We start from the raw sequence: 17,078 nt of genomic DNA, 5'->3' as shown, positions 1-17,078 counted from the left end.
GATTTTTGGATATTTGTCTTCAATAACATGTCTTCTTTGCTGAAAAAAGTCCGAAATACACATTTAGGTCTTTATTTTACTACACTTCGTCTGTTTGCGTCTGTAGATTTCTCATAAATTCAACAAAAGTTTGTGTTCTTAATCAACATACTTCTCCGCGATCTCTGCCGTCACCCTCTCATCACAGTATTGCATTTTGTAGAAATATAGTGTAAGCCATGCATTGCTTGGAAATATTGAGATCTAGTAAATCAGTATAACATAGACATCTGTAGACATGAAGTGGCAGCTTCAGCCATTTGCAGCTATGAAAAGTTTGGCGGCTGCAGCAGCCATTTAGGTTTTGGCTGAGCCGGCTAGCCAGCCAATAACTTCATCAGCCAGCCATTATTCTCAAAACAAATGGCTTCGGGCTCTACCACACTCGCTAATTAAACAGTCTGAAGAAATGTCATTTGTCAAGATTTTGTGTAGTTACAGAAAAGTCTCTGTTGAATGTCGCTGAATCTCAGACTTTCATTTGGCTGTTGTTCTTGGATGTAAATGTACTGATACAAACACACACACGTGTTCTTTTTGACTGAAAGTTTGAAGCAGTCGACGTGTGTGTGACAATCAATCAATATTCAAGAGTACAAACATTATATAAGAGTATTGCAGAGCAGGTCTGTCCAGAGTCAATTACCAAACACACTGAATGACTGATAGATGACAACCCTGGAGACTGAAGCTTTATCAAGACCTATAACAAAGACACTGAATTACTGCATATAAGAGAGAGAGAGGGGGAGATAGAGAGAGAAAGAAAGAGAGGGAGATAGAGAGAGAAAGAAAGAGAGGGAGATAGAGAGAGAGAGGGAGCGAGAGGGAGAGAGAGAGGGCGGGAGATAGAGAGAGAAAGAAAGAGAGGGAGATAGAGAGAGAGGGAGAGAGAGAGGGCGGGAGATAGAGAGAGGGAGATAGAGAGAGAAAGAAAGAGAGGGAGATAGAGAGAGGGAGATAGAGAAAGAGAGGGAGAGAGAGAGAGGAAGAGAAAGAAAGAGAGGGAGAGAGAGAAAGAGAGGGAGAGAGAGAGAAAGAAAAAGAGGGAGAGAGAGAAAGAAAAAGAGGGAGAGAGAGAAAAAGAGGGAGAGAGAGAAAGAGAGGGAGAGAGAGAGAGAAAGAAAGAGAGGGAATTGAGAATTTGAATGCTCTTTATTACAAATCTACATAAAACAATTTACAAGGTTAAACAGAGAATAAACTTACAGTAAATGTGTAAAAAATAATTCATCTTCAATTATAGAACACAAAGCTCCTTCACTACACCATTTCAGTTCAAATGTAATAAGATCATCCATAGATTTATAAAAATTAAAATCAATCAACACTCTAGACTTTATAAGATTTGGAAACAACACAATAACATTATGTCCAGGCCTTTGTTCAATCATGTTTTTCCTGCTTGAATAGATAGCAAGTTTAGCTTGACCCAAAATAAAATGTACTAATTGGCAATCAATCCGTCTTTTCTGTACATATTTTGCACCCAAAACAAATATTTCCTTGGAAAAAGTTTCATTAAAGGCATCAAAAAGATTTCTTAATTCACCAAATAAGGGCTTTAATCTACAGCACTCCATAAAAGCATGAAAAACAGTCTCTCTTTTAAAACAGAAAGGACATTCAGAGCTCACCTCAGGATTTAAAACAGAAATAAAAGCATTGACCGCGATTGCCCCATGGAGAACTCTCCATTGTATATCACCTACTCTCTTTTGTAACGGTGGCTTATACAAGACTCTCCATTCAGGCTTAACATCATCATCCAACTTTAAAAAAGAACGCCATGGTGTATCCACTTTGTCATTTAAAACTTTCTTGTTAAAAACCCAAACACAAGCTTTGTACAAAACCTTCCCCGTAACTGAAAAGAAATCCAAACACAAAGACTTTCCAGTTTTTAAAAACAAACCCATACACTCATCAAGTTTGGGAGACAGATATATAGTGGGAAAAGGATCTTCAGTATTTGGAGTCTCTACTCCTGTACAATAGTCTGTTAGTAATTGTCTCTCTTCCTTTGAAAGAGAAGACTGCCATTTCGCCATCAATTGAGCAACTATTCGAGTTGAAGAAATTCCCAGATGAGAAGCGGTTTCATCAATGTTCGTGAAATTAGGTCCAACCACATTTAGAAAAAGTCTTAAGGTGGTGATCCTAGCTTTGCAAAGGATATTATTTAGTCCAGGAAAACTGTGTCCAACAGCAGAAATATCCAAGCGTGCTCCATATACTATGGGTTCGTTTAACAACCAGAAGATTGACTTCATACATGGTGTCCTTTGTTGATTAAAAAGACTCCACACTTTAAAAAGATTTCGATAAAAGATTGGCATAATGGAGGCATCCAGTTTTAGAGGGTCTAACAAGAAGAGAGATGTGTCCATCTGTAGGCCTCCCAGACTCCGTAAAATAGCACATGCAGTCACTCTCCAACCACAGTCACATGACCCCGAAAGAAACCTTTGTATAAATTGCAAACGGAAAGCTGCTGTTCTGCTTTGCAAGTTCATCAGCCCCTGTCCACCTTCTTCTTTAGACAAATATAAAATGCTCTTTGTAATCCAGTGTAATTTATGCCAGAAAAAATCCACCAGTAAGGCTTGAATTTCAATAAACATTTTCACAGGTGGATCAATACATGCAAGCTTATGCCAAAGAGAGGATGCAATTAAATTATTGATAATTAAAGTACGCCCTCTATAGGACATGTTCGGGGCCAGCCATTTCCATTTGGCTAATCGACCTTTAATTTTTTCAACAATCCCTTCCCAGTTTTTCTGTACTGTGTCCTCATCTCCTAAAAAAACTCCCAAGTATTTTAAACCTCCTTTACTCCAAAATAAACCATCAGGAAGGCTTAGTTCCTCTCCAGTCCACTTTCCACATATTAAAGCTTCACTTTTGTTCCAGTTTATTTTAGCAGAAGATAAAACTCTAAAATCTTCAAGTAATTTCTTTAAAATCTCTACATCTTTTTGACTATTGACTATTACAATCACATCATCAGCATAAGAGGATAAATGAATGTTACAGTTAAAACCAGGTATATATACACCAGTCAAATTTGCTCTTATCTGCTGCAATAACGGTTCAATGGCTAATGAGTAGAGCATTCCTGATAGCGAGCAACCTTGCCTAACACCTCTGCCAACCTTGAAAGGAGTGCATAAGCCACCGTTCACTTTCAGCACACTCTCAACATCAGTATACAGCATCTTAATCATATCCACGTAATCTTGGCAGAAACCAAAAGCTGCTAAAGTTTTCCATAGGTAATTATGTTCAACTCTATCGAACGCTTTCTCTTGATCCAGAGAAAGCAACGCACAGTTTAAATTAAACAGCTTGGAGACTTCTAGGATATCCCGTACTAAAGAAATATTATCAAAAATGGACCTACCAGGTATGCAGTAGCTCTGGTCCGGATGAACAACTTGCTCCATTACATCTACCATTCTATTTGCCAAACTTTTTGAGAGCAGTTTGTAATCTGTGCAAAGCAGCGACACAGGGCGCCAGTTCTTAATCTCCGTCAGGTCTCCTTTTTTCGGGAGGAGTGTAAGAACTGCTCTACGGCAACTCAATGGCAGCCGCCCTTCAGCCAAGCTTTCATTGAGCACCGCGAGCAAATCCTCCCCCAACACTGTCCAGAAAGACTTATAAAAGTCTACTGGAAGACCATCGATGCCAGGAGCCTTCCCGGACTCCATGCCCTGAAGGGCCTTGTACAACTCCTCTAGGCTCATGGCCTTACGGAGTTTCATATTGGCGTCCTCAGACACCTGTGCCGAGTTTCCAAGAAAGACATTGTCAGTGTCAGGCTCTGCAACACATTCACAGCTGTACAGCTTCTCATAAAAACAAACTGCTCTCTTTCTAATATCAATGGGATCGGATAATAACATACCAGATTCGGAGCGTAGTGCGTGAATTAATCTTTTCTGTCCATTCTTTTTTTCCAAGTTAAAGAAAAATTTCGTTGGAGCATCCAATTGGTCAACATTCTGAAAACGGGACTGAACCAAAGCTCCTTGCACCTTAACAGCTAAAAGATTTTTTTTCATTGTAATAGCTTCCAAAACATCCCCCCCCCCACCAGTTGATTCAGCTAACTCCTGTAATTTGACTATTGATGTCTCCAAGTTCTTCATAGATTTAGATAACTGTACAGTAATACTTCGAGTATGCTGTTGACAAAACTGTTTCACTTGAACTTTACCAAAATCCCACCACTGCCTCAATGACTGGAATGTATTCTTTGTAGCTCTAAATGTTTCCCAAAAAAAATTGAAATTTTCCTTAAAATTTTTATCATTTAGCAAAGAACTGTTAAAATGCCAATAAGCACTATTTGGTCTAACAGAGTTCAAAATAAAAGAACAACACACCATGCTATGATCAGAAAACCTAACAGGGACAATAAAACATTTGCTAAAAATACCACATTGATGTTTAAAACCATAAAATCTATCCAACCTAGCAAAAGAACAAACATTGTCACGGGTATGAGACCAAGTATACTGTCTTAAATTACCATTAACATGTCTCCATATATCACACAACTCATTTGTTTTAATTACTTGGATAAGTCTCTTCCGAGATGGCTCATGGGGCTCAATGTGATTCCTATCAATAGTTTGTTCAGCGCAATTAAAATCTCCTCCCAGAAACAAAAACTCTTCACTGTCACACTTTTGCAAGGCTAAATTGAGAGTATTTAAAAACAGCATTCTTTCAACTCCTGAGTTTGGGACATAAACACAAATAAAAACAAAGACATGATTTTCAAACAAAGCTCTAATCTTTAAGAGTCTACCTTTTATAATCTCTTCAACCTCATACGAAATAGGTTTGAAATTTTTAGAAAATAAAACGGCAACTCCTCCACTGCTAGCAGTGTTGTGACTTAAAATAGAGATGCCATCCCATTCTCTTTCCCAATCTGCAGCATTCTTGGAATCACTGTGAGTTTCTTGAAGAAACAAAATGTCTATTTTTTTCTGTATAGACATTTCATATAACATTACTCTTTTTTTTCACATCTCTTGCTCCATTTACATTGGCTGAGGCAACACTAACTTCACCCATAGAGAATAAATAACAAACCAGAAGAAATTAGCTTTTTCCACCACCATCATTGTCTATTTCATATTGAGTTTTCTCACCAGCTTCTTTAACCTGTAAATTTTCTTGTTGGCAAAAAAACCTTCAGCCATCCAACACCTTGTCTCCTCAATAAACTGTTTAAGGTCAGGAAAATACTCGTTCACTCGTACCCCTCTTCTATTTTTTGTCGCTTTAAGAAACAGTTTTATATCTTCCACTTCATAATTGCGACTCACGCATTCACTCTGTGAAAGAGAGATACTACAGTCTGATTCACTGCCACTCTCTGTGTCTACCTGGTCCTCACATTCACCTACATCTGTTCTTTTTACAGGTCTCAAGTCACAAGTATTATCACTCTTCCTTCTTTTTAACGGTACCTTAAACAGTGTATGTTCTGCCTCAATGTCAATGCCATCATTCTCACATAACTGCTCAATCAAAGGCTGTCTTTCTCCCTCGCACTGTGGGATCATCTCAGACACCTTATCGTTACTCTCCGAACAAGTGACTATTTGATTTGTCACACTGAGTCCATCGTCAAAAGATCCAATGGACTCCGCATCAACAGGCCTGGATTACCCAATGGGCATTATGGGCACGGGCCCAGGGGCCCATGCACACTTGGGGCCCAAGCGAGGGAAGATTTATTATTTTTTTTTATATATTTCCGAAAACCGAGCGCTCTATTTGCACTACGTGCCGGCCCGGTGCCTGTCTTTTTAGCAAAAAGACGCTCGACACAAAATAACTACTGTAGCGTAAGGCGTGAGGTGCATGATGGCTTTTGACGCGTTCGGCCAGAGTTCGAATCCGCCTTTTGCCGAACTCGCTCTTCTCCCTTTTCCCAACACATGCAGGTACTGCGCAGTCTTCAAATAACCCCGCGCTGAATCGAGCGGACTGTGATTCAGAAAAAAATTAGTGAGAGAAGCGGTTGTACTAAACGCAAACGAGAAAGAGAAAAAGAGGAGAGGGAGGCGTCTTTTTTAAGACAGGTTCCATCTATCAAAACATTCTTCAAATGTAGCCAGGCCCAGGGCCAGGACCAGGAGGAAAATCAGGGTGAAGAAGAATGTGTGGTAGACTTTGACGAGCAAGCTAACCAGGGACCTGAGGAGGCTAATGTTAGCAGCGCAGCACAACCTGCTAGCTGTAACGTTACCAGTAGCAGCAGCAGCGACTCAGACAGACAGCCCCTGAGGAGAGGAGGAGAGCATGAGACAGACAGACAGACCCTGAGGAGAGGAGGAGAGCATGAGACAGACAGACAGACCCTGAGGAGAGGAGGAGAGCATGAGACAGACAGACAGACCCTGAGGAGAGGAGGAGAGCATGAGACAGACAGACAGACCCTGAGGAGAGGAGGAGAAAGACAGACAGACAGACAGACAGACAGACAGACCCTGAGGAGAGGAGGAGAAAGACAGACAGACAGACAGACAGACAGACCCTGAGGAGAGGAGGAGGTATTGTGTGTGTGTGTGTGTGTGTGTGTGAGAGAGAGAGAGAACAACTTACATGAAATAGTATTATCAAAAAAACAAAAAAAAAAACAAGCTGCTTTATTTTACATTTGATTTACATTTACATTTAGGGCATTTGGCAGATGCTTTTATCCAAAGCGACTTACATGTAGTACATTTGTCAATAGTTGGACAGGTCATACACCAGCAATTGTAATTTGTATTGTAAGCAACCAATATTATACCATAAGACTTACAGCATCTTGTAATGTCTACTACCATTTCACTATCAGTCAATCATCAAACAAAGTGCCATTAGGGGCCATGAATAATAAAGTGCTAAATACATAAGTGCAGAATTTTTTTAGTATAAAGAAGAGAGAGTATTAAGAAGAGTAAAAAAGTTGAGTTAAGATGACCTATACTGTTTGCATCCTTTTCATCACAGGAAGAGGAGAGGGGGAGAGAGACAAAGAGCGGCAGCCCCTGTAGAGCCGAGGAGTAGAGGACAGGAGAGGAAGAGAGAGACAGACAGGAAAGCTACATTAATGGGTGTGTGTACGTGTTTGTGTGTTAATTATGGAAGAATTTGATTCATATAACTGGATTGGTAAAGGTGAGGCACTATGTGCTTGCATATGCCAGCTAGTTGCTCGCTATAGGTGTTACCAGCAAATAGTATCCAAAAATTCAAAAGCTTGATTGTGTGGGTGGGGTGGGGTGGGGGGCCCTACAAGACATTGTGCCCAGGGGCCTCTGAATTCTTAATCCGGGCCTGCGCATCAACTATTGTTTTGTTCAACGTCCCTTTCTTTAAAATAGTCTCAGCATTACCCTGAATTATCGCTTGCGGCTCTGTTGCGATCGCCTCAGGTTCCGCTCGCGTCTGGCTCTGTACTGTCAGTTTCAATGGGTTGATCTGTCGCGGGTGGCGGGACAGTTACATCATTTATAATTTGCTCTGTTACTACTGTTTCCCCTTTATCAGGGCAATCACGAATCAAATGTCCCACTTTACTGCAACCAAAACATTTCATTTTCCCCGTTGTTGCAAACACAACATAGTCAAAGTCGTCGAGTCGGAATTTAAACGTAAGGTCTAGTTCAGCGTCGTCTTTCACAATCATGTAAGCGAAACGCCTAAATGAAACTATATGTTTTAAAAATGGAGATCCACTGCCAATCGGTATTTTCTTTATTGGAGACACCAATTTGCCATGACCGGAAAGAGATTGTGTTAGTAGTTGGTCACTAATAAACGGAGGAATATTAGATAATGTCACTTTTTTAGATGGCATTGATAAAGGGAGAACAGGTGTGAACAAACCATCAATAATGATCCCACGCTGAACTAACTCATTTGCTTTGTCTATATTATTTAAAAATATAACATTAGCATTGTTCATTTTTGAGGCTGACAAAATGCACTCATGGCCCACAACTTCACCTATTGCTAAACAACAATCCTCCACACTCACGGCAGCCGCCACCTTAACTGCATGACGCCGCGTGAGTGCGTTCAAAACTCGCGAATCCGGGACCGCCATGCTTCCTCAAGGGCAGGTAGCACACGGCCCGGATTAGCACAACAAAAAACGACTAAACTAACTAAACAAAACAGAAACAAACAAAAAAGAAAAAAGAAAAAGATAGAAAAATAGCTGAGGGTGAAAAAAACTAGTTTTAGGCACGGCAGCCACAAACTTGCATTCACACTCAAACAACGCTCAAAACTCACCACACGCTCTCCACACTCACCCAGCAAACGCTCACGCATGCGCACGAGAGAGAGAGAGAGAGAGAGAGGGAGATGGAGATAGAGAGAGAGAGGGAGCGAGAAAGAGAGGGAGAGAGAGAAAGAAAAAGAGGGAGAGAGAGGGAGGGAGAGAGAGAAAAAAGAGAGGGAGATGGAGATAGATAGAGAGAGAGAGGGAGCGAGAAAGGGAGGGAGAGAAAGAGGGAGAGAGAGAGAGAAAGAGAGGGAGAGAGAGAGGAAGAGAAAGAAAGAGAGGGAGAGAGAGAAAGAAAAAGAGGGAGAGAGAGAGAGGGAGAAAGGGAGGGAGAGAGAGAAAGAAAGAGAGGGAGAGAGAGGGAGAAAGAGAGCGAGAAAGAAAGAGAGAGAGAGAGAGGGAGGGAGAGAAAGAAAGAGAGGGAGAGAGAGGAGAGAGAGAGAGAGAGAGAGAGAGAGAGAGAAAGAAGAGAGAGAGAGAGAGAGAGAGAGAGAGAGAGAGAGGGAGAGAGAGAAAGAGAGAGAGAGAGAGGAGAGAGAGAAAGAGAGGAGAGAGAGAGAGAGAGAAGAGAGGGAGAGAGAAGAGAGAGGAGGAGAAGAGAAGAAAGAGAGGAGAGAAGAGGAGAAAGAAAGAGAGAGAGAGGGAGGGAGAGAAAGAAAGAGAGGGAGAGAGAAAGAGAGGGAGAGAAAGAGAGAGAGAAGAGAGAGAGAGAGGGAGAGAGAGAGAAAGAGAGAGAGAGAGAGAGAGGGAGGGAGAGAAAGAAAGAGAGGAGAGAGAGAGAGAGGGAGAGAAAGAAAGAGAGAGAGAGAGAGGGAGAGAAAGAAAGAGGGAGAGAGAGGGAGAAAGAGAGGGAGAGAAAGAGAGAGAGAGAGAGGAGAGAAAGAAAGAGAGGGAGAGAGAGAGGGAGAAAGAAAGAGAGGGAGAGAGAGGGAGAGAGAGAGAGAGAGGGAGAGAAAGAAAGAGAGAGAGAGAGAGAGGGAGAGAAAGAAAGAGAGAGAGAGGGAGGGAGAGAAGAGAGAGAGAGAGAGAGAGGGAGAGAGAAAGAGAGGGAGAGAGAGAGAAAGAGAGAGAGAGAGAGAGAAGAGAGGGAGAGAAAGAAAGAGAGATTGTGTTTTGATGAAGTTTTGTAATTAAATAAGACCTGCTGATGAATGTAAATACTACAGAAGAAAATGAGTAAATTTGTAGTAATTCTGAATATTGTGATTCTCATTAATAAATTAAATGTTTACTTTATTTAATGTCATTTATTTTATCACTGCATACTTTCTAATGAGCATAAATTAAAGTCAGTTCTACAAACACTACATTATATTTAATACATCGTAATATTGTTTTGATATGGTCATTATAATTGCCGGCTTTGTTTAAAATTATAATTATATATCCAATCGAACATAATGCGTTTGTTTAATTATAATTGTAATAATAAGCTTCATTTTCCTTGAGCAAAATATAATTATTATTTATTTATATATATATATATATATATATATATATATATATATATACACACATTAAACTTTTTTAGGTCAGTTATGACATGCACATGTTCTTGATCATTGGGTCATTTACATATTCACATGCTCATTATGAATGACACACATTCTCATGAATATGAAACATCACGGTACCTTTTTTGGTTTGAGATGCACATGTGTGATGTTGGTTGGATCCACCAAAGGTTTGGGCCTCTTCAGTGTCTCTATGAGGCTTTGCCACTGAGGCGGCAGACCCACAAAACAGCCCTGAACAGGATCAAACGACGTGTGCACTCTGTGCTCAAAGTTCTTGGGTCCGGAGATCTCCAGCCTCCTCTTCCTCTTCTTCCTCTGGAACATTCTGAAGACCTGCAGTAAACAAGAGCTGGACTCATCACCACACGACACACTCGGTTTCCCCAACAGTGCCGTTGAGCTCCAAACACTGCAGGCACATTCAAAACATGCACTCCACGCCCCACTGAAGAAACAAAACCCAAACAAGAGATGTAAGGGGGCGGAGACATATGAGACAGGTCTTGACACCTGAAGACACGCCCCTTGCCTCAACATAAACCAGCTGGAAAGAAATGGACACGTGTTTCTGCCCTCAAATGTTTTAAACCTGACACTGTGTGCATTCAGAGAGTAAAGTGAGATAGTTGTAGATCAAGTCTAGCATGCTAACATGACTAATGCATATTGAGTGAATCTTGGGAACAGACTGGTTCAATATCGTTGTGGGTTCATCGGGGATACAGTCAGCCAATCGACATGAGTGTCCTAATTTTGGGTGCATTGGATTTCCAGGGATGTTAGCACAGAGTTTACAGTCGTCATGTCCAAAGATGTGCCATGCAAAAACATGCAAAAACTGTTCCCCTCGTAACTGCACACCAGTGCACGCCCACTTCTGCAGGTGTCTTGGTTCTACCCCATTTTCCAAGGATTTCCTTTATAATCCTTCACAAAAGAATTCTAATCCATGAACCGAACCAACCAGCTCCGAGGAGAATCACGACATCACGGACTTTGATTTGAAGCAAAAAAACGATTTGAAAATCAGACAAAAAGACAAAGATACAAGACTGTGTACGTAACGTCTTAAACAAAATGATAATAATTAATTCAGATTGAAAGTAACGTCCAGCATCATCCAATCACTGTCAACCATGTTCAAATAAAATATTATAAATGTTGAATCTATGTACTGATGATCATTGAGTGTCCAAACATCATCTGCAGCCTGAAACTGAACTTATGATCAGATTTTAGGAGTGAACGCACTTAACTGCATAGAGAGCTATAGGATGCTCCCTTGCTCCCTATTTAGTGCATGACTTAACCTCCAGTGTGCTGTCTGTCTGCACTGGTCTCAGAACAGTTATAGAGAGCTATAGGATGCTCCCTTGCTCCCTATTTAGTGCACGACTTAACCTCCAGTGTGCTGTCTGTCTGCACTGGTCTCAGAACAGTTATAGGAGAGCTATAGGATGCTCCCTTGCTCCCTATTTAGTGCATGACTTAACCTCCAGTGTGCTGTCTGTCTGCACTGGTCTCAGAACAGTTATAGGAGAGCTATAGGATGCTCCCTTGCTCCCTATTTAGTGCATGACTTAACCTCCAGTGTGCTGTCTGTCTGCACTGGTCTCAGAACAGTTATAGGAGAGCTATAGGATGCTCCCTTGCTCCCTATTTAGTGCACGACTTAACCTCCAGTGTGCTGTCTGTCTGCACTGGTCTCAGAACAGTTATAGAGAGATATAGGATGCTCCCTTGCTCCCTATTTAGTGCACGACTTAACCTCCAGTGTGCTGTCTGTCTGCACTGGTCTCAGAACAGTTATAGGAGAGCTATAAGATGCTCCCTTGCTCCCTATTTAGTGCACGACTTAACCTCCAGTGTGCTGTCTGTCTGCACTGATCTCAGAACAGTTATAGGAGAGCTATAGGATGCTCCTTGCTCCCTATTTAGTCCATGACTTAACCTCCAGTGTGCTGTCTGTCTGCACTGGTCTCAGAACAGTTATAGGAGAGGATGCTCCCTTGCTCCCTATTTAGTGCACGACTTAACCTCCAGTGTGCTGTCTGTCTGCGCTGGTCTTAGAACAGTTATAGGAGAGCTATAGGATGCTCCCTTGCTCCCTATTTAGTGCATGACTTAACCTCCAGTGTGCTGTCTGTCTGCACTGGTCTCAGAACAGTTATAGGAGAGGATGCTCCCTTGCTCCCTATTTAGTGCACGACTTAACCTCCAGTGTGCTGTCTGTCTGCGCTGGTCTTAGAACAGTTATAGGAGAGCTATAGGATGCTCCCTTGCTCCCTATTTAGTGCATGACTTAACCTCCAGTGTGCTGTCTGTCTGCACTGGTCTCAGAACAGTTATAGGAGAGCTATAGGATGCTCCCTTGCTCCCTATTTAGTGCACGACTTAACCTCCAGTGTGCTGTCTGTCCCAGACTGATCTCAGAACAGTTATAGGAGAGCTATAGGATGCTCCCTTGCTCCCTATTTAGTGCACGACTTAACCTCCAGTGTGCTGTCTGTCTGCACTGATCTCAGAACAGTTATAGGAGAGCTATAGGATGCTCCCTTGCTCCCTATTTAGTGCATGACTTAAACTCCAGTGTGCTGTCTGTCTGCACTGGTCTCAGAACAGTTATAGGAGAGCTATAGGATGCTCCCTTGCTTCCTATTTAGTGCACGACTTAACCTCCAGTGTGCTGTCTGTCTGCACTGATCTCAGAACAGTTATAGAGAGATATAGGCTGCTCCCTTGCTCCCTATTTAGTGCATGACTTAACCTCCAGTGTGCTGTCTATCTGCACTGGTCTCAGAACAGTTTGAAATGCATCTTATTTTCATCATAACTCCATATAAAGCCTCTGAAAGACACATTTATAAATTTTTGGATGCATCCATTTATTCTCAATGTTATAATATACAGACAGTGAATATTGGATATTTTAACAGAATCTGAGCATATAGTCATTGTGTTTATCAGCGTGCCGTTTCGTGATACTTCGCTCAAATTTTAAAAATGTCATATCAGATGAAACTAGAGACTCTAATCTTTTGACTCAAACAGGTTTCAGTGTAAAAACTTAATTAGGTTTCTTACCAGATGTAGTTTTGTTGCTGTTTCTCCCAAACACAAACTCTGCTGTGATCAGCACTATGTTGTTTGGTCACATGACTCGGTGCGTTGAAAGTTTAACCTTTTACTGACAGCACAGAGTCTCCTGAACTGAGATCAGTCAGTTTAAATAAAATGAAATGATGCATTGCGTATAGCGAAGCTAAAATACAACGTCCACACATGTGCACACGGGGGTCGCACAAGTTTAAAGTTGTTTATTTTAAATATAAAAACAAAATATTTGCAAAATATGCATATAAATATATAAGTAGCATGAGAGTGAAGGAAAAGTTATTCGATTCCGTCATTCACAGTGCATCAAGGGATTTAAAACATTGCTACAGATCTCTGATTGGTGGATCTCTTTTCAGGATTATGGGTAGTGTAGTTCTTCACTAGGAATTCCACTATTAATCATGATTTCTTTTAATGAAGTATGAAATAGCGTGGACTGATAGCATCAACAGAAGAATAAACCATCGATTAACAACCTCGTAGCTCACGGCAAGTCTTTAATGTTTATAAGCTATCGTTATATATTCAAAGGTTCAGATTAGTTGTTGTAAAGTTTAGGAATAATTCAAATAATTGTAAGACTAAATGAATCTAAATACACACAGCAGTGGTCTGATGCCAAAATGTGAGAATGTGTGATGTTAAAGGCTCTTACCTGTTGAGTTGTATGATTTCCTGTCGATATAACGATGAATCTCTTTTTCTTTTTATTCAGTTCAATCCTCATCAACCCTGATCAGACCAGAACAGAGAATATCAGTGACACTGCGAGATCTTCATGGCTTGTCTCACTCTACTAGAGTAATTCTCCTGCGTCTGCAGTCTGTTGTTTAATCAGTGGGTGGGAATACAAACACATGACAGTGAAGGTACACATCCTGACTTGATAGTGTCCTACAACAAATCCATCCATCCATCCATTCATCCATTCAACCATTCATCCACCCATCCATCCATTCAAATATCCATCCATCCACCCATCCATCCATCCATTCAACAATTCATCCATCCATCCATTCATCCATCCATCCATTTATCCATCCATCCATTCATCCATCCATCCATTCATCCATCCATCCATTCATTCATCCATTCAACCATTCATCCACCCATCCATCCATCCATCCATTCATATATCCATCCACCCATCCATCCATCCATTCAACAATTCCATCCATCCATTCATCCATCCACCCATCCATCCATTCAACCATTCATCCATCCATCCATCCATCCATTCATTTATCCATTCATCCATTTATCCATCCATCCATTCATATATCCATTTATCCATCCATCCATCCATCCACTCACCCATTCATCCATCCATCTATTCATCCATCCATCCATCCATTCATATATCCATTCAACCATTTATCCATCCATCCATCCATTCAACCATTAATCCATCCATCCATTCATCCATCCATTCAACCATTCATCCATCCATCCATTCAACCATTCATCCATCCATCCAACCATTCATTGAACCATTCATATATCCATCCATCAATTCATCCATCCATTCAACCATTAATTCATACATCCATCATTTATCTATCCATCCATTCATCCATCCATTCACCATTTATCCTTCCATCCATTTATCCATCCATCCATCCATTCATATATCCATTCATCCATTTATCCATCCATCCATCCATTCATATATCCATTCATCCATTTATCCATCATCCATCCACTCACCCATTTATCCATCCATCCGTCAATTCATCCATTCATCCATTTATCCATCCATCCATTCATATATCCATTCAACCATTTATCCATCCATCCATCCATCCATCCATCCATTCAACCATTAATCCATCCATCCATTCATCCATCCATTCAACCATTCATCCATCCATCCATTCATCCATCCATTCAACCATTCATCCATCCATCCATCCATTCATTGAACCATTCATATATCCATCCATCCATTCATCCATCCATTCAACCATTCATTCATCCATCATTTATCTATCCATCCATTCATCCATCCATTCATCCATCCATCCATTCAACCATTCATCCATCCATTCATCCATTCATCCATTCATTGAACCATTCATATATCCATCCATCCATTCATCCATCCATTCAACCATTCATTCATCCATCATTTATCTATCCATCCATTCATCCATCCATTCAACCATTCATTCATCCATCATTTATCTATCCACCCATTCATCCATCTATTCATCCATCCGTCCGTCCTTCCATCCATTTATCCATCCATCCATCCATCCATTTATCCATCCGTTCCTCCGTCCGTCCATCCATCCATCCCTCCATCCATTTATCCATCCTTCCATCCATTTATCCATCCGTTCATCCTTCCATACATTTATCCATCTATCCATCATTTATCCATCCATCATTTGTTCATCCATCCATACATTTATCCATCCGTTCATCATTTGTTCATCCTTCATCCATCCATTCATCCTTCCATCCAGTTATCCATCTGTTCATCATCCATCCATCCATTCATCCTTCCATCCATGTATCCATCCATCCATCCCTTTATCCATCCATTCATCCATCCATCCATTCACCAATCATCCATCCACCCATTCATCCATTTATCCATCCACCCATTCATCCTTCCATCCATTTATCCATCCGTTCATCCATCCGTTCATCCTTCCATCCATCCATCCATTTATCCAACCATCCATTAATTTATCCATCCATCCGTTCATCCTTCCATCCATTCATTTATCCATCCATTAATCCACCCATTCATCCATCCATCCATTCATTCATCCATCCATCCATCTATTTATCAGTCCGTTCATCCTTCCATCCATTCATTTATCCATCCATTCATTCATTTATCCATCCATTCATCCACCCATTCATCCATCCATCCATCCATCCATTTATCCATCCGTTCCTCCGTCTGTCCATCCATCCATCCATCCATCCATTCATCCATCATGACAAGTAAAAGTATGTGAACCCCTTAGGATTTACCTGCATTTATAGTTTGATCTTCATTTAAGTTACTATAATGAACAAACACAATCTGTTTTCAATAATAACACGTACATTATTGTATTGTTCTTGTACATATCGTATACATCAGTCAAACTTAATAAAAAATAAATTCCCAAGTTTATCAAGATCTCCTACAGGATCAGGTCAGGGTGGCAGTGTGCCAGCTGAAGCTCAGTAGAAGTTGAGTGATGCATCAGGACAATGACCCTAAACATCGAAGTAAATCCCCCTTTTGGAGGCTCTATCTGTGTGTCTGTCTATAAATCTCAACGCAGTCTTAAGACTGAATGCTCTCAAGTTAAAAAAGAAAATTATACAAACACAAAGACACGTGTCATTTTACCCAAAGATACGCCCTGCACCTTTCACTCGTCTTTCAGATGCATTCACAACGCTACAGTGACTAAACCGCTCCAGTATTTGATTACTAGGTTTGTAAATGTCCTGGGTCAATCAATATCCCACTGGTAACACAAGAATAACAGAAAAAACACTTTTTAAAACTGTGAAATATGCTGTGTAATGGTGCAACATTGGTAAAATGGGATATGCGTTCTTAGGATATTTTAATAGAGTGTAAAATATGGTTTAAAGTATTTAAAGTGCTGTTATGGCATTTGTGCCGTTAACTAAGAGATCAGACTTATGATTGGTGGATGATAAAATGGTCGGAAAGAATAAAAGATACCAATCCATCTTGTCCCTGGGACCTCACAGGACCATGATCTATCTACAGTATTCTTGTATTCTCCAATCTCTAATGCAAGTTTTAAAGCTATGAAAAGGTTAGAAATTCACCGTATAGTTTTCCCTCTTCATCCAGCTCAAGTTCATGCAAAATCCATGTTCTGGAATGTCACGCTCCGTTTAGGCAAGTAAAAGAGCAGAAGCTCCGAACACGATCCACACCGGGGTCGACGGCACCTGAACGTGACGTTTGGAACAAGAGCACAAAGAAATGTCATGTTTCACGTATTTCAGCATGCACATTAAAAGCAGCACAACCAACGCTATCGTGATAAATACAGAGTAACAATAGTCGTTTTATCACTGTAAATAATATTTACAGTTGCAATTAAAATTAT

At 40.7% G+C, this 17,078-nt stretch overlaps 1 protein-coding gene and 1 pseudogene across 2 annotated transcripts in view; one reads left to right on the top strand and one right to left on the bottom strand.

The window, feature by feature from the left end:
- The window catches only part of LOC127621861 (MAM domain-containing glycosylphosphatidylinositol anchor protein 2-like), a 286,776-nt pseudogene that overhangs the window by 212,020 nt on the left and 57,678 nt on the right, over window positions 1–17,078 (top strand).
- The window catches only part of LOC127621869 (serine/threonine-protein kinase PAK 6-like), a 40,140-nt gene that overhangs the window by 20,808 nt on the left and 2,254 nt on the right, over window positions 1–17,078 (bottom strand). The window contains exons 2-4 of one of the 2 annotated variants that reach the window (XM_052095650.1): window positions 16,792–16,917; window positions 13,637–13,804; window positions 9,982–10,197 (exon numbers count right to left, since the gene is read on the bottom strand). In XM_052095650.1, the coding sequence (XP_051951610.1) occupies window positions 9,982–10,197; window positions 13,637–13,708 (288 nt within the window). In that variant the 5' untranslated portion in view covers window positions 13,709–13,804; window positions 16,792–16,917. The remainder of the gene's footprint in view (window positions 1–9,981; window positions 10,198–13,636; window positions 13,805–16,791; window positions 16,918–17,078) is intronic. The other variant, XM_052095649.1, reaches the window with a different exon arrangement.

This window comes from Xyrauchen texanus, chromosome 28 (assembly GCF_025860055.1).
Source record: "Xyrauchen texanus isolate HMW12.3.18 chromosome 28, RBS_HiC_50CHRs, whole genome shotgun sequence".
In the NCBI taxonomy this organism is placed as follows: Eukaryota; Metazoa; Chordata; class Actinopteri; order Cypriniformes; family Catostomidae; genus Xyrauchen; species Xyrauchen texanus.
The sequence above is the reverse complement of the archived record's forward strand: the minus strand, read 5'-3'. Positions and strand labels throughout refer to the sequence as shown.